We start from the raw sequence: 18,817 nt of genomic DNA, 5'->3' as shown, positions 1-18,817 counted from the left end.
TGTTCTAAGCGCTGGGGAGGTTACAAGGAGATCAGGTTGTCCCACGGAGGGCTCACAGTCTTAATCCCCGTTTTACAGAGGAGGGAACTGAGGCACAGAGAAGTGAAGTGACTTGCCCAAAGTCACATAGCTGACAATTCATTCATTCATTCATTCATTCATTCATTCATTCATTCAATCGTATTTATTGAGCGCTTACTATGTGCAAAGCACTGTTCTAAGCGCTGGGGAGGTTACAAGGAGATCGGGTTGTCCCACGGAGGGCTCACAGTCTTAATCCCCGTTTTACAGATGAGGGAAATGAGGCACAGAGAAGTGAAGTGACTTGCCCAAAGTCACATAGCTGACAATTCATTCATTCATTCATTCAATCGTATTTATTGAGCGCTTACTGTGTGCAGAGCACTGGACTAAGCGCTTGGGAAGTACAAGTTGGGAGCAATTGGCAGAGCTGGGATTCGAACCCATGAGCCCTGACTCCGAAGCCCGTGCTCTTTCCACTGAGCCACGCTGCTTCTCTGCCCTGCCCTCTTGTCTGCAGCTCTTTCTTCATCTCTCCGCCCCATAAACTCCCTCCTCCAACTGCAGTGACTTCTTTTTAACCTACCCAGCCTTAGCCAATGGTCTAGTGGCTAGAGCATAGGCCTGGGAATCAGAAGGTCATGGGTTCTAATTCCCGCTTCGCCGCTCATTCATTCAATCGCATTTACTGAGCGCTTACTGGGAGCCGAGCACTGTACTAAGCGCTTGGAGAGCAGAATTCGCCAACAGAGGCAATCCCTACCCAACAACGGGGTCACAGTCACCTGCTGTGTGGCCTTGGGTAAGTCACTTCATTTCTCTGGGCCTCAGTTACCTCATCTGGAAAATAGGGATAAAGAGTGTGAGCCCCACATGGGACCAGAGACTGTGTCCATTCTAGACTCTGAGCCCATTGTGGGCAGGGATTGTCTCTATTTGTTGCTGAATTGTACTGCCCAAGCGCTTAGTATAGTGTTCTGCACACAGTAAGCGTTCAATAAATACGATTGAACCTGATTACCTTGTATCTTCCCCAGTGCTTCGTACAGTGCCTGGCACATAGTAAGCACTTAACAAATACCATTATTATTATTATCCCTTCCCAGCCAAGACTCCAAAATCAACAGGGACAGGACTAGGCAGAAGAGGAAGTCAATCAATCGTTTAACCAATCAATGGTATTTATTGAGCACTTACTGTGTGCAGAGAACTGTACTAAGCGCTTGGGAGAGCAAAACTGAATTGACAGACATGATTCCTGCCCTTAAGGAGCTTACAATCTAGTTGGGGGAGGCAGACTTTAAAAATAAATCACAGATAGGGGAAGTGAGGTGGGGATAGGTTCTAATTTCAGCTCTGCCACCTGTCTGCTGGGTGACCTTGGGCAAGTTGCTTCAGTTCTCTGTCTCTCATTTACCTCATCTGTAAAATGGGGATTGAGACTGTGAGCCCCATGTGGGACGGAGATTGTGTCCAACCCAATTGTCTTGTAATCACCCCAGTGCTTAGAACAGTGTCTGGCACATAGTAAGTGCTTAACAAATACCATTATTATTATTATTTTATTATTATTACCCTGTTTCCCACTAGTCTCTGATGGCAGAGACAGGTATCCAGGAATGTTGGGATAAAGGGGCCCAGGGAGAGTAGCCAGAATGGGAGATTTTAAGAACTGCAGGGCCAAGGGGAGGGAGGAAAGGAAGGACGACTAAGAAAGAAAAAGTGGTCTTCACTGGGTGACAGGTTAGTCTGACAGAATTATACCCAAGGGGTGCAGAAAGCAAGGAAAAGACGCCTCTTCGACACTCCATTTCCACTCTCCCATCACGTTTTTGTCCCTTTCTCCAATACCTGTCCCTTCTCAGCTCCTATATAATTATCTGTACCTTCTTCTCCCTCAACCAAGCAGTCACCCATAGACTAAACCTGCCTTCTTCTTCCTAAGCATCAGGACACGTGCGACTTATTTCTTATTTCCCTCCTTCAACACCCTAGCACCTCCTCCTGTTTCTGGGTGGAAACCTGAATGAGGGAGGGGAGAAGGCGACCTCCACCTCCTGACCAACTTGGTGAGATTAGGAAGGGCAAATCTCAACACCTCCCGGTTTCATCTTCCAATTTCCACTCGGCACTTTTGCATTTATCTGTCTCCTTCAGAGCGGCCCTCTTTGATTTATTCATTTTCCTCGACTCCGATCACCGGCTGTTTCCGCTCCTGCTCCCCGGACTGGTGAAATAATCTGTGCGTGTCTGTTTATAATAACAGTAGTAATGGTATTTGTTCAGCGCTTACATTGTGCCCTGTTCTCTCCTGTTGGAGTGTAAGCTCCTTGAGGACTTTCCCTATTGCTGTTCCAAGTGCTCGGCACACCGTGAGGGTTGATTTTCTGTTTGATTGCTTCTGACACGCAAATCCTTACCGTGGCTTTCTGTGGCTGTATGTGGATGTGTTGACTCATTCAACTGTATTTACTGAGTGCGTACTGTGGGCAAAGCACTGTACTAAGCACTTAGGAGAGTACAACAACAAATGGAAACATTCCCTGACCACAGTGAGCTCTTGACCTCTCTCCCATGTCCCGCCTCTGGCCTGGAATGCCCTCCCTCCTCATATCCGTCCAAAACTTGGAGGCTGCAAATGAAACCAGGCGGTGGCCACCCTGAGACCGGGGCGCCGGGGCAGGGGAAGGGGGCTGGAGGCTCCCTCTGAGTGCGGGTTCGCAGCTGGCTTTTATGTGGGGAGGCCCGAAAGGACCAGGAGGCTGGGGGTGGGTGTGGGGGTTGTGGTAGGGGTCTGCCAATGGAGAGACCCCAGGGTGGGACTCCAGGCTCCGAATTCAGCTCGTGTCCCTGGCCCCTCTGGGCTCCCCCAAGCTCCCCCGAACCCCAAACCCTCGTGTCCCCCGGGGACCATCTAGGCTGTTAGCCCGTTGCTGGGTAGGGACCATCTCTATATGTTGCCGACTTGTACTTCCCAAGTGCTTAGTACAGTGCTGTGCACACAGTAAGCGCTCAATAAATACGACTGAATGAATGAATGAATTTGAAGGTTTAGTAGCGCGAGGATCCGGGGGAGACCAAGGACACGAGCACCTTGGGATGCAGGACCCGGGGGACGCCAGGCTCCGGGATGTGGCGGGCCAGGGACACCAGATTCGGGGGCGTGAGGAGCCAGTCAGTCAGTCAATGGTATTTATTGAGAACTTACCGTGTGCAGAGCACTGTACTAAGCGCTTGGGAGAATGCAACAATAGAACAGGCACGTTTCGTGCCCTCAATGAGCTTACAGTCTTGACGGAGGGTCTCGGGACAGGAGGATCAGAGGGTGGGGTGGGAAGGAGGCCCCGGAGCGTAGGGAGAGTGGATCTCGGCAGGCCTGGGGGCTCAGAGCTTGGCGGCTTGCGGGGAGCGGGGAGTGGGATGGAAGGCCCAGGGGGCCCGCAGGCTGGGGACCCCGGCGATGGGGGCGTGGAGCGCGTTGGCCGGGATGCCGAAGGCCTCAGTCACCCTGAGGGCCAGGCCTGTCACCGCGTTGCAAAGGTCCAGCAGCTGAAAAACAGGACAGGCGTCAGTCAGGGGGTTGGGCGGGCCAAGGGGGCAAGATGGCAGGGCCCGACCCTCCCACTCTACCCACCAAGCCGGGTATCACCCCCATCCCCCAACCCGCCCCCTTCCCTCCTCCTGGGCAGAGCCAAGGTGTGAACCCAAACCCCTACCGCATCCGGCCTGCCCTGCCTTAACCCACAGGCCTCATGGTCGGCCTCCATCATCCATTCAATCAATCAATCAATCAATCAATCAATCGTATTTATTGAGCGCTTACTGTGTGCAGAGCACTGTACTAAGTGCTTGGGAAGTACAAGTTGGCAACATGTATAGAGACGGTCCCTACCCAATAACAGGCTCACAGTCTAGAAAGGGGGAGACAGAGAACAAAACAAAACATATTAACAAAATAAAATAAATAGAATAAATATGTACAAGTAAAATAAACAGACCCACCTCTCTCCCCACCTTCAAAGCCTTATTAAATTCACACCTCCTCCAAGAGGCCTTCCCTAAAGCCCCCATTTCCCCTACTCCCTCTCCCTTCTGCTTCACCAGAGAATCATCAGATTCACAAGGATGCCAAGAAGCCCTTGGAAGACCAGACCAGAGGAAGACAACAGACATCAAAGAGAGAAACCAATTCTCCAAATGAGTGGATATAGATGAATTAATCAATCAATCAATCATATTTATTGAGCACTTATTGTGTGCACAGCACTGTACTAAGCACTTGGGAAGTACAAGTTGGCAACATATAGAGACAGTCCCTACCCAACAGTGGGCTCACAGTCTAGAAGGGGGAGACAGAGAACAAAACCAAACATACTAACAAAATAAAATAAATAGAATAGATATGTACAAATAAAATAAATAAATAAATAGAGTAATAAATATGTACAAACATATATACATATATACAGGTGCTGTGGGGAAGGGAAAGAGGTAAGATGGGGGGATGTAGAGGGGGGCGAGGGGGAGAGGAAGGAACGGGCTCAGTCTGGGAAGGCCTCCTGGAGGAGAAAAGAAAAGATGAAGTAAAGAAGGGGACCTAGAGACTGTAAGCTCATTGTGGGCGGGTAATGTATGTGTTTATTGTTCTATTCTACTCTCCCAAGCACTTAATACAGTGCTCTGCACACAGTAAGTGCTCAATAAATACGATTGAATGAATGAACTGAGCCCTGAGGAACTTCCACAGCATAGACTGTGGTTCTCTTGCTTCATGTCTCCTCATACGGAGAATAGTGTGTCCTTGCAAACAGGCTCCACCTAATTTAACTTTATTCTTCTTTTCCACTCCACTACCTACGATTGGCACTTTCGCCACTGAACTCTTCAAACCGCTTAAACTTTGGTTCACTGGAAGGGAGAGCTATGCAAGGTTAAGTCATTTCTCTCTTTGATGTGTTCTTTCACTGGTCTGGTTCCAAAAAGGGAGCATCAGAGTTTTTGTGTGCTCCTGACCTTCCTGTAAGTCTGATGATCCTGATAATAATAATAATATTTGTTTAAGCGCTTACTATGTGCCACTCATTCATTCAATCATATTTATTAAATGCTTACCATGTGCAGAGTACTGTAATAAGGGCTTGGGTGGCTTAGTGGAAAGAATGTGGGCTTGGGAGTCAGAGGTCATGGGATCTAATCCTGGCTCCGCCGCTTGTCTGCTGTGTGACTTTGGGCAAGTCACTTAACTTCTCTGTGCTTCAGTTACCTCATCTGTAAAATGGGGATTAAAACTGTGAGCCCCACCTGGGACAGCCTGATAATCTTGTATCTCCCTCGGGGCTTAGAACAATGCTTGGCATATAGGAAGCGCTTAACAAATACCATCATTATTACTATTATTATTACAATACAACAATAAAGAGCGACAATCCCATGCCAAGCACTGCTCTAAAAACTAGGGTAGATACAAGGTTATCAATTTGGACACCATCCCTGTCCCACATGGGGCTCAGAGTCTAAGTAGAAGGGAGTAGGATTTAAACCCCCATTTTTACAGATGAGGGAACTGACTCCCAGAGAAGTCAAGTGACTGTCCAGAGGTCACAGAATAGACTGGGGGTAAAGCGGGGATTCGGCAAGTCACTTTACTTCTCTGTGCCTCATTTCCCTTCTCTGTAAAATTGGGATTCATTCATTCATTCAATCGTATTTATTGAGTGCTTACTGTGTACTTAGCTCTTGGGAAAGTACAATACAACAATAAACAGTGACAATCTCTACCTACAACGAGCTCACAGTCTGGTGGGGGGCGGGGGGGGAGAGACATCAATACAAATAAATAAATTACAGATATATACATAAGTGCTATGGGACTGGGGGGAAAGAGAGAAAAAGAAGCAGTCAAGGTGATACAGAAGGGAATGAGATGAGGAAAAGTGGGGCTTAGTCTGGGGAGTCCCCTTGGAGGAGATGGGCCTTCAATAAGGTTTTTGAAGGTGGAGGATAATAATTGTCTGGCGGATTGAGTCTGTGAGCCCCACGTGGGATAGGGACGGTGTCCAACTCAATTTGATTGTCCATCCTGAGTTGCCCTGAGCTCTCCTAATTCTCTAGGCAGCACTGCAAAGGTTTCTAGGAGAGGGCTCTTGGGAGGAGAGACAAAGGACCCTGCTAGAATTAATGTCCTTTTCCCACTCTTTACCTGATACTGCACTGCCCTCGGGGGCCCTAGGGACTTCAACAGGAATTTTGTAGGTGGAAGAATAGCTCAAGAGCCTTTGCTTAGTGAAGTTGACTTTAACTAAATCAACAACAAACCTTTTCCTTAGCAATTTATATATTAATCATTAATTGATCAAAGCAGCAGTCTTGTGAAGGAAGTCGAGCTCGACCAACCAAATTTTCACAAAAACTCCTATCGCGCATACTGATGCTTATAAGAGAAGGTTTGAAAATGAGAAAAATAGAGTATTTTCAATCGAATATAGGAAACAAAAACAATAGTCAATGAATTAAAATAACCACAAGAATGCTTTATATCATGGTCTACAGACTGAGGTTCATTCATTCATTCAATCGTATCTATTGAGCGTTTACTACGCGCAAAGCAAGGTACTAAGCACTTCTTTGGGTTTTTTACACAGTAAATGAGGGGAAATATTTAGTGGGTAGAGGATAAAACGTATTCCTTTACGCTGCTTTCAGTTATTTCAGGGAATGTTTTTTCAGTGAGTAGATATTTTTAATTATTTTAGGTTACAAACCAGACGACCACGAAATCCAGGGGCAAACCTTCACCTATCTACTCGATATCACACGCTCATCAAACATATCCAGTGTCTGACCAGAGCAATTTTCCAGAAACTTGGAAGGTACACATTTGCCAGAATGAACATGCATTCAGAAAAAATTCAGAAGACGTCTAGGTGACGTGGTTTGAGAGCTTGCCTAGCGAAACCGTTAAGTCAGTGCAAAAAAGGTGAAGAAAGAAAATCAGAGATAGCATTGAGCTCTTCAGAGGACGGATGCAATTTGAATCTAGTGAACTCCCCTGTGCTGGGCAGCAGCAGTATGGGAGAGAGTCAAGGTTGGAGATTCAGGTTTACCGCGCGGAAGGAGGCAATGGTAAACCGCTTCCAGATTTTTACCAAGAAAACTCCATAGATAAACGACCAGAACGATTGCAGATGGAGACCAAGGCGTCCTGGGTGAGATGTGTCCGTGGCGACGCTATGGTCAGACATGACTCGACAGCATAAGACAACAACAGATGAATTAAATAAATAGGTTCGATAGGGATCCTTGGCTATTGAGAAATATCACGAGAGCATACATATTTTAGACTCACTCTTGGATTGGTGGTGATTTTTGGCCTTTGATTTACATCCCGTGTCATTATCGGCAAGACATCAGGAGACGGGGCCTCATCTTGAAGGAACGGACAGGGTAGAGCACAGTGAAGTGGTGAGTTCACTTCAAATGGATTTAGTTTTATATCTCTTTCATGTGCAAATTGAGCAGGCCCCCGTTTTCCCAAGTTATAGATCGGAGCTTTTATGTTCCCTTTAAAAGCCCTGTCATCGCAGCTCTCTGGGGTTTAAACAGTGACTCGTTTTCCCCTGGTTGGTTCCCATGAAATCAGAAGCCACTTTTGGTGCTAATATTGACAGGCGAAATAACAAAAGAGCAGGGAACAATGGAAGAGCATTGTGATGACTTTTAGGTACACTGAGAAAACTCAGGTCCAGCGCCTGGATTCCACGTTTGTTTTGTCTTCCCGATTCCCCAGGGGGGCAAAAGCCATCATTAGTCCCGGCCTCTGAGGAACGATGTATATATACATTAAGCTCTGGTCTTTCCAGACATCTCCCAAACCCTCCTGAGGCAGCTACACTGGCTGAAGCAAAGAAAGCTCAGGTCAGCAGGTTCTAAAAAAGATTCTCCAGATAAAGCCAGGGATTGCAACTGGATGGAACTGACTCTTAAGCGTAAGAATAATGGGACTGGTGTTTTTCTGAACAACCCCCCCTTCCACGAAAAAATAACAAAAAAAAACCCAGAGCTCTAGGGAAACGGCTGTCTTCAGGAGCAATTTGGGGGAGATGTAGATGTCCGTTATCCAAGAAAACTCGTGAGTCATCGCGTTCTCTTGAAAAAAATATCTGAGAAAAACCTGGATGGATGCATGCCACCAGAATATCAGTGTTTGAACTGGAACAAGGTGAGCCCGCTGTTGTGTAGGGACCATCTCTATATGTTGCCAACTTGTACTTCCCAAGTGCTCTGCACACAGTAAGCGCTCAATAAATATGACTGAATGAATGAATGAATGGAGGTTGATCAATACTCAGCCTCACTGCTGAGTTTGTTTTGATGTGTATCTATAATTCTATTTATTTATATTGATGCCTTATTTATTGAGCACTTACTGTTCGCAGAGCACTGTACTAAACGCTTGAGGGAGTACAATCATGAAAAATAGGAAACGTTTCACGAATTTAAATGTACATCGTTTAGTATGCTGTACACAAATTTAAGAGCGCTGTACTAAGCGTTTGTCTGTATGTTGTTGTTTAGGATCCCAAGTGCTTAGTACGGTGCTCTGTACATAGGAAGCGCTCAATAAATAGGACTGAATGAGTGAATGAATGAATGAAGTACTACACAACAGAGTTGGTAGACCTGTTCCCTGCCCACGGTGAGCTTACAGTCTAGAGGGGGAGATAGATGTTAATAATAGCAGATAAATTACAAATATGGGCATAACTGCTATGGGGGCTGGGAGGGGTGAGTAAAGGGGGCAAATCCAAGTGGAAGGGCAACACGGAAGGGAGGGGGAGAAGAGGGAATGAGGGACACAAATCCTGTGACCCCACCAGGAAGGGAATTCTGTGGTCAAGGAACAAAATGTTCCCGAGATCTCACCAGCAGCAGATAATAATAATAAAAATAATAATAATAATGGTATTTGTTAAGTGCTTACTATGTGCAAAGCACTGTTCTAAGTGCTGGGGAGGTTAACAGGTGATCACACTGTCCCACGGGAGGCTCACAGTTTTTTTAATCCTCATTTTACAGATGAGGTAACTGAGGCACAGAGAAGTTAAGTGACTTGCCCAAAGTCACACAGCTGACAATTGTCGGAGCCGGGATTTGAACCCATGACCTCTGACTCCAAAGCCCATGCTCTTTCCACTGAGCCACGCTGCAGATGCCACTGGAACCCTCCCCGAGGGCTGAGGGTGAGAAGCAGTGCAGTCTAGTGGATAGAGCACTGGAAGCCACAGGACCTGGGTTCTAATCCTGGCTCCTCCACTTATCCACTGTGTAACTTTGGGTGAATCGCCTCACTTCTCTGGGCCTCAGGATTCAATACCTGCTGTCCCTCCTTCTTAGACTGTGTGGGACCTGATAGTGCCCAGCATGTGGCACATAGTCAGTGCTTAACAAATACCGCAATAATAATGATTATATTGGGGAGGGGCTTAGTCAGCTTGTGGGAGTCTTTTTCCACTTCTTTGAGAATACCGGCTAAATCAAGATAGGAAAAACTAACAGCAACAGTGAGAAACATAACAGCCATAGCAAAATATATTTATATATATGGTTACGGTTATCACGTTCACTTCACACGTAAAAGGCCGCCGGTTCTAAACCCAGTGGAAACCCTTCATTATAGAGAAGCAGCGTGGCTAGAGAAGTGGCTAGAGCACGGGCCTGGGAGTTGGAAGGACCTGGGTTCTAATCCCGGCTCTGCCCCTCTTCTGCTGGGTGACCTTGGGCAAGTCACTTCACTTCTCTGGACCTCCGTTCCCTCATCTGTCAAATGGGGATTAAGACTGTGAGTCCCATGTGGGACAGGGACTGTGTCCAACCTGATTATCTTGTATCTACCCTAGGGCTTAGAACAGCGCTTGGCACATAGTAAGCGCTTAATATGTACCATCATAATTGTTATTATCATCTCCACAACTAGACAGACAAAATAGAGCCAGAGAAAACAGTAGGAGCATTAGAGCTCCTTGGCAAGGATGATTGTTTTAGGGGATGGGACAGAGTCGCTTTGAAGTCACTGTGGGCAAGGAATGTGTCTCTTTATTATTGTATTGTACTCTTCCAAGGGCTTAGTGCAGTGCTCTGCACACAGTAAATGCTCAATACGTATAATTGAATGAGTGAATGAATGAATGAAATCTAAGTAGGACGGGTTCATTAAGTAGGGAGGCAGCATGGTCTAGCAGAAAGAGTCAAAGGACCTGGGTTCTAATCCAGCTCTGCCACTTGCCTGCTGTGTGTCCACGAGCAGGTCACTTCACTTCTCTGGGGTTTTTTTGTTTGGTTTGGTTTTGATGGTATTTAATAATAATAATAATAATAATAATAATGATGGTTTTTGTTAAGCGCTTACTATGTGCAAAGCACCGTTTTAAGAGCTGGGGTATATACAAGTTAATCAGGTTGTCCCACGTGGGGCTCCCAGTCTTAATCCCCATTTTTTGCAGATGAGGTAACTGAAGCAGAGAGAAGTTAAGTGACTTGCCCAATGTCACACAGCTGACAAGTGGCTGAGGTGGGATTAGAACCCACGACTTCTGACTCCCAAGCCCGGGCTCTTGACACTAAGCCATGCTGCTTCTCTCTTTGTCAAGCGCTTACTATGTGTCTGGCACCGTACTAAATTTTGGAGGTAGATAAAAAGCTAATCAGGTTGGACACAGTCCCTGTCCCACATGGGGCTCAAAGTCTTCATCCTCATTTTACGATGAAGTAACTGAGGCCCATAGAAGTGAAGTGTGACTTGTGACGATAATATTAATAATGATAATAATTATGAAAATAATAACAATGATGACGATAATGATGATGACATTTGCCAAGTGTTTACTAACTGTCAGGCACTGTCCTAAGCACTGGGGTAGATACAAGGTAATCACGTTGGGCGCAGTTCTTGTTTCAAACGGGGATCACAATCTAAGTAGGAGGGAGAACAGATATTGGATCTCCATTAAGAAGCAGCATGGAGTTGTGGCTTGAGTAATAATAATGATGGTATTTGTTAAGCGCTTACTATGTGCCATGCACTGTTCTAAGCACTGGGATAGAAACAAATAAGGGCCTGGGTATCAAAAGATGTGGGTTCTTATCCCGGCTCCACCACTTGTCTGCTCTGTGACCTTGGATAAGTCACTTCACTTCTCTGTGTCTCAGTCACCTCACCTGTACAATGGGGATTAAGACTGTGAGCCCCACGTGGGACAGGGAGGGAACGTGCCAACTAACTCTGTGGTACCGTACTCTCTGAAGCACTTAGTACAGTGCTCTGCACACTGTAAGTGCTTAGTAAACACCATTGATTGATTAGGAAACTGAGGCCCAGAGAAGTGAAGTGACTTGTCCAAGGTCCCACAGCAGCAAAGGGGCAGAGCCGGGAGCGGAAGACACAACCTCTGAGAACCAGTCCCAAGCTTTTTTCCCTAGGCCATGTTGCTTCTCTGGGAAAAGAGGAGAGTGACTGGAATTAGTGTTTGGATAATGGGTACATAAAAGCACCTGGTGGAAGTCCACAATGCTATCCACTGGCCTCAACTCTCTTCTGTGGACACAGGAACTCTGCCTGATAATAATAATAATAATAATAATAATAATAATAATAATAACAAGAACAGTAATACCAATAGTAGTTGATAAGGCCCTAGCTCTCTTCTGCGGAGATGGGGCCCTGCCTTGTAACAATACAAGGCAAGTCACTTGACTTCTCTGTACCTCAGTTACCTCATCTGTAAAATGGGGATTAAGACGGTGAGCCCCCCGTGGGACAACCTGATCATCTTGTAACCTCCCCAGTGCTTAGAACAGTGCTTTGCACATAGTAAGCACTTAATAAATGCTATTATTAAAATTTTTTGAGGAGCAGCGTGGATCAGTGGAAAGAGCCCGGGCTTTGGAGTCAGAGGTCAGGGGTTCAAATCCCAGCTCTGCCAATTGTCAGCTGTGTGACTTTGGGCAAGTCACTTCACTTCTCTGGGCCTCAGTTACCTCATCTGTAAAATGGGGATTAAGACTGTGAGCCCCCTGTGGGACAACCTGATCACCTTGTAATCTCCCCAGTGCTTAGAACAGCGCTTTGCACATAGTAAGCGCTTTATAAATGCTATTATTATTAATAATAATAACTATATCAGTGGTATTTGATTAGGTCCCAACTCTGTTCTGTGGACAAGGGGGCTCTGCCTCATAGTAATCATAATAGTAATAATAAAAATAATGGCATTTGTTAAGCGCTTACTATGTGCAAAGCACTGTTCTAAGTGCTGGGGAGGATATAAGGTGATCAGGTTGTCCCACATGGGGCTCACAGTCTTCATCCCCATTTTGTAGTTGAGGTAACTGAGGCCCAGAGAAGTGAATTGACTTGCCTAAAGTCACACAGCTGACAATTGGTAGAGCCGGGATTTGAACCCATGACCTCTGACTCTTCTTCTCTGATATAATACTATCAGTAATATCCACTTAAGGCTCCTACTGTGTGCAGAACATATGGGGAAGATACAGAAGATGTAAAGATGAGAGTCAGTCCTTCAGGAGCTTCCTGGAGAGTCAGGGAGGCAGGAGATGATAAATGACAAAGGAAATTGACCGGAAACAAATGAAAACTCCGGAAGGGGCATGGCCTAATAGAAAGAACACAGGCCTGGGCAGCAGGAGATCTGGGTTCTCATCCCCGCTCTTGCCTTCTGTGGGACTTTGGGCCCTTAGAAACTTCGCTCAATTTCAATTTCCTCATCTGCCAAATGGTGAGGGTTAAATGCCTCTTCTACTTCCCCCTTAGCCTGCGAGTTAGATGTGGGACAGGGACTGTCCGTGATTGTCTTGGCACTTAGTAAACGCTTCACAAATATCACAGTTATTATTATGACGTTAATAATGACAATGGCATTTGTTAAGCATTTACTACATTTCAGGCACTTTTCTAAGTGCTGGGATAGATACAAGACCATCAGGTTGGACACGTGAGGGTCACAGTCTTAATCCCCGTTTTCCAGATGAGGTGACTGAGGCCCAGAGAAGGGAAGTGACTTGCCCACAGTCACTCAGCAGACACGCGGGAGTCACCCCGTTCCTTCTGACTCCTTCTGCTTCTCAGTTCCAATGACTGTCCTCTTATTATCTAGCTTTCCCCAAATCAGAGTTTCAAAGGCCTTAGCCCTCCTCTTCCCCCACCACAAAGCTTTTTCACACGAAACGCGGGATCCCTGGGGCCAAAGCTCAGGGAGAGAGGAGGGTCATCAAATTACCCAGAACTCCGAACCACGGCTCTTACGAACACAGCCCAATTTAGCTGTCAAAGGAACTCATGTGGTGGCGTAGGGCTGAACGAATTCTCACAGGACGGCCAAGACGAAGAAAGCGATCCAGGATCCTCATTCTGGGCACACAAAGCCGCACTGTTGGATAGAGGATTAGGGTCGACCAGGTGGCCGCCCTGCCAAAAACCTGGATTTCTGGACGAGATGACCCCGGGGTCCTTCCGACTGGCCACGGGGTAGAAACCAAATCCCACATGTATTTGCTTAACCTCAGAGCGTGACCTGTATTTATTGGTTTAACAATGAATTTCATGTCACTGAGGGACCGGCTGGGTAGGGGAAGGAAGGAGAGAAAGAGATTTTTTTCTTTCCTCGGCTTTGCGATGCGGAGGCGCTGACAACGGGGAAGGGTCCCGGTTTCTTTTCGTTAGGGCATTCGTTAGGCGCTTACTGAGTGCCAGGCACTGTACTAAATGCTCTGGTAGGTACAAACTTGTCTGGTTGGATATAGTCCCTGTTCCACATAGGCTTTGAATGGAGGGAGAGGAATTGTCTGTCGGATATGAGCTAGGAGGTGAGAGGTCGGAGGCTTGATGGACAAGATTGAGGTACAGAGAGAAGGTTGGCACCAAAGGAGCTGGGTTGTGGTAGAAGAGCAACGGAATAGTTGCAGATGAGGGAACTGAGACCCAGAGAAGTGAAGCGACTTTTCCAAGGTGTCACAGCAGACAAGTGGCAGAGCCCGGATTAGAACCCAGGTCCTCCGACTCTGGAGCCCCTTCTCTTTCCACTAAGCCACGGTGCTTCACTTCTCTTTTCCCCGAAGGTGATCTAACTGGAGTCATTCACACAGCTCACGGTCTCTGCCTCATAGATCCACATAATAATAATAATAATAATAATGGCATTTATTAAGTGCTTACTATGTGCAAAGCACTGTTCTAAGCACTGGTATCTTCTGGTCGCACATGAAGAGATAATTGATCCTGTTCTTCCTTATCGTTTGATCAATCGTATTTATTGAGCGCTCACTGCATGCGGAGCACTGTTCTAAGCACTTGGGAGAGTCCAATATCATAATAAATAGACACAATCCCTGCCCACAAAGAGCTTACGGTCTAGAGGGGGAGACAGACATTGATAGAAATAAATGACACATATGGGCATAAGTGCTGTGGGGTTGGGAGCGGGGATGAATAAAGGAAGCAAATCAGGGTGACGTAGAAGGGAGGAGGAGAAGAGGAAAGGAGGGCTTAGTCAGGGAAGTCCTCTTGAAGAAGATGGGCCTCAGTAAGGCTTTGAAGCGGGGCGAGAGGAATTATCTAAGAAAAATTATCCTCCATTGCATTGGTACTAGTAGTCCTTACAGATTTCTCCCACATCCAAGGTCTCCATGCTGCCATCTTAATAATAATGATGGCATTTATTAAGCGCTTACTATGTGCAAAGCACTGTTCTAAGCGCTGGTGAGGTTACAAGGTGATCAGGTTGTCCCCTGTGGGGCTCACAGTCAATCCCCATTTTCCAGATGATATAACTGAGGCACAGAGAAGTTAAGTGACTTGCCCAAAGTCACACAGCTGACAACTGGCAGAGCCGGGATTTGAACCCATGACCTCTGACTCCAAAGCCCATGCTCTTTCCTACTGAGCCACGCTGCTTCTCAATAGCTTATATCTTAATATCTTATATATCTTAATATCTTAATATAGCTTAATATAGCTTAATTATATCTTAATATCTTAATAGCTCTTTCAGTGGACAATCAGGTAGTTCTGCAACTCAGAGCAAAATCCCAATCAATCATTTATATTTCTTGGGTGCTTACTACTCACAGAACACAGTACTGAGCACTCGGGAGAGTACAATACAAGAAAATTGGTAGACACATTCCCTGCCCACAATGAGCTTACAGTCTAGAGGAAGCTCACAGCACCTGGTATCTCCAGGCAATCTCCCATCCAAGTTCTGACCATGCCCGACCCTGCTTAGATTCCGCTATCAGACGAGACGGGGCGAAATGGTCGTTGGAAATGAAACTGGAGCCCACAGCTTGCCTTCCTCCCTTCCCCCTCCTCATCCCCAGTGAAGGCTTAAATATACACCATGTCGAATGGCTCGCCATTTTGGTCCTGTTGGAGTTGAGTCAGGGTGCCCCGAACATCTGTTCTAATCGGCTCGATCCAGGTGTTTTGCAGAAAAGAAAACACGGGGATGGGAAATCTGAGAGTCCATGAGAAAGTTACATCCAGAGTAAGATTCGGGGGGTGCCAATGACGGGCCTCAGCTTGAGGAATCGGGGGGGTTAAGGCGCTTCTCAAAGCAGCCCGGGCAACTCGGCTTTCCGCTCGAACGGAGAGGAGGGGCATTCACTCAATTCAATCGTACTTATTGAGTGCTTACTGTTTGCAGAGCACTGTACTGACTCAGGAATGGCACCTCAGATTTTATAGCATTTCTCACTCCGTGCCAATCCGGTGCCCATTTTGAGAAGCGGCAAGGCCTAGTGGAAAGAGCCCGGGCTTGGGAGTAGGAGGACGTGGGTTCTAATCCCCGTTCCGACACACGACTGCCGCGTGACCTTGGGCAAGTCACTTCACGTCGCTGGGCCTCAGTTCCTTCTCCTGTAAAATGGGAATTAAGATTGCGTCTGACCTGATTACCTTGCATGTACCCCAGCTATTAGTACAGTTGTCTGCACACAATAATGATAATAATGGCATTTGTTAAGTGCTTACTATGTGCAAAGCACTGTTCTAAACGCTGGGGAGGTTACAAGTGATCAGGTTGTCCCATGGGGGGGCTCACAGTCTTAATCCCCATTTTACAGATGAGGTAACTGAGGCCCAGAAAAGTTAAGTGACTTGCCCAAAGTCACACAGCTGACAACTGGTGGAGCCGGGCTTTGAACCCACAACCTCTGACTCCAAAGCCCGGGCTCTTTCCATTAAAGCCACGAAGCGCTCAATAAATATGACTCCCTGGCTGATAGACAAAATAAGCGCTTAACAAATACAAATACCATTCACCTCCAGGAAAAGACCCCAAGAAGAAGATTTTGGTGCTGAAACAGGCAAGGAGAGGGGGGCAGCTTCTAAAATGCATGAAGAGTGGATCAGGAGCTCATTACTCTCCCAAGAGCTTAGTGCAGGGCTTTGCACACAGTAAATGCTTGATAAATATGACTGAACGAATCTCATTCCCCCCAGATTCAACTGGGCCAGAAACGAAGCTGTTTGGACAAGAGGGCTAGGTAGAATCACACATGTACAGAAGTCTTCCTACAAAGAGGTCTTGGCCTACTGGATAGAGCCCGGGCCTGAGAGTCAGAAGGACCTGAGTTATAATCCTGGCTCCACCACTTGTCTGCTGTGTAACCTTGGGCAAGTCACTTCACTTCCTCTGTGCCTCATTTCCCCTCATCTGTAAAAGGGGGTTGAAGAATGTGAGCCCCATATGGGACAGGGATTGTCTCCTCATTAGCTTGTATTTACCTCAGTGCTTAGAACAGTGACTGTCACATGGTAAGCGCTTAACAAACACCATTAACGACAAATACCACTAACAGCAAAGAGGTCCTGTTTGATTCCCAAAATCCACTGAGCACAGATTGGAAAATTCCCATAACTCCATGGGGAGTCACCACGGTTCTTCCTCCCTTCAAAGCCCTACTGAGAGCTCACCTCCTCCAGGAGGTCTTCCCAGATTGAGCCCCCTCCTTCCTCTCCCCATCCTCCCCCTCCCCATCCCCCCTGCCTTACCTCCTTCCCCTCCCCACAGCACCTGTATATGTATATATATGTGTGTACATATTTATTACTCTATTTTACTTGTACATATTCTATTTATTTTATTTTGTTAATATGTTTCGTTTTGTTGTCTGTCTCCCCCTTCTAGACTGTGAGCCCGCTGTTGGGTCGGGACCATCTCTATATGTTGCCAACTTGTACTTCCGAAGTGCTCTGCACACAGTAAGCGCTCAATAAATACGATTGAATGAATGAATGAATGTCTTGATGTTCCCAAGTTCGGCCCCAGACACACAGAACGTAAGCTCACTGTGGGCAGGGAATGTGTCTGATTTTAGTTGTTTTGTACTCTCCTAAGTACTTAGTACAGTGCTCTGCACATAGTAAGTGCTCAATAAATACCATCGAATGAATGAAAGGTTTGCTACAACCGGTTTGTGGGTTCTTTCCTAGACTGGGCTGGATGAGCTGTGTTGAAGAGGATTTCACAGCCTCACGTGGCAAATTCATGTTTGGTCTCCGGAAACTATGACTGGGCTAGGCCATGGCTGTCTGTTGTGTCACTAAGATTGATGGGGGTAGCAACAACACATTCAACAACCCTCCGGCAGCAATGCAGTAGAGAATCAGCACGGCCTCTTGGATGGAGCACGGCCCTGGGTGTCAGAAGGTAATGGGTTCTAATCCCGGCTCTGACACTTGTCTGCTGTGCGACCCGGGGCAAGTCACTTGACTTCTCTGTGCCTTAGTGCCCTCACCTGTAAAATGGGGATTAAGACCATGAGCCCCATGTGGGACATGGACTGTGTCCAACCCGATTAGGTTGCATCTAACCCAGCACTTAGTACAGTGCCTGCTACATAGTAAGTGCTTAACAGATACCAATTAAAAACAAAAAAAACCCCTCTTCTTGACCCACTGTGATCTGGTTTTCTCTCCCTTCATTTGAGTAGGTGTGCAGCCTGCAACCCAACTCTTCTTGAAGTCCAAATCTAATGGGTTGGACTCTGTCTTAATCCTCCTTAGACCTTCAGCTGTCTTTGAGACCGCATGGTCCACAAGCGTGGCTCAGTGGAAAGAGCCCAGGCTTTGGAGTCAGAGGTCATGGGTTCAAATCCCGGCTCTACCAATTGTCAGCTGTGTGACCTTGGGCAAGTCGCTTCACTTCTCTGGGCCTCAGTTACCTCATCTGTAAAATGGGGATTAAGACTGTGAGCACCCCCGTGGGACAACCTGATCACCCTGTAACCTCCCCAGCACTTAGAACAGTGCTTTGCACACAGTAAGCGCTTAATAAATGCCATCATTATTATTATTATTATTAAATACTATCCTCCCCTGGTTTCCCAACATGGGATTCACATTGTGCTTCTCTTACCTCTCTGATGGCTTCTTAGTTTCTTTTGCTGGCTCTTCCAGCCCTAATCACCCAAATAGGACTCCCACAGATCTCAATTCTGAATCCTCTATTATATTATACTAATGCTCTCAGAGAAGCAGTGTGGCCTAGTGGAAAGAGCCCAGCCCTGGGACTCAGGAGACCTAGGTTCGAGTCCTGGCTTCACCATTTGCCTGCTGTTTGACCTGAGACAAGTACTTTAACTCCTCTGGGCCTCGGTTTCCTGATTGTAAAATGGGTATGAAATACCTGTTCTCCCTCCTAATTAGACTCTGGGCTCCTTCTATTCCCCATCTACACCCACTCCTTCGGAGAACTCATTCACTCCCATGGCTTCAACTACC

General features: G+C 46.6%; 1 protein-coding gene across 1 annotated transcript in view; it reads right to left on the bottom strand.

The window, feature by feature from the left end:
* Positions 1–3,405: 3,405 nt before the first annotated feature.
* Positions 3,406–18,817, bottom strand: part of ACOXL (acyl-CoA oxidase like) — a 271,420-nt gene continuing 256,008 nt past the window's right edge. Inside the window, exon 18 of the mRNA XM_038765552.1 lies at positions 3,406–3,570. Coding sequence (XP_038621480.1) covers positions 3,406–3,570 — 165 coding nt within the window. The remainder of the gene's footprint in view (positions 3,571–18,817) is intronic.

This window comes from Tachyglossus aculeatus, chromosome 23, assembly GCF_015852505.1.
Source record: "Tachyglossus aculeatus isolate mTacAcu1 chromosome 23, mTacAcu1.pri, whole genome shotgun sequence".
In the NCBI taxonomy this organism is placed as follows: Eukaryota; Metazoa; Chordata; class Mammalia; order Monotremata; family Tachyglossidae; genus Tachyglossus; species Tachyglossus aculeatus.
This window is presented reverse-complemented; position numbering and strand designations above follow the sequence as displayed.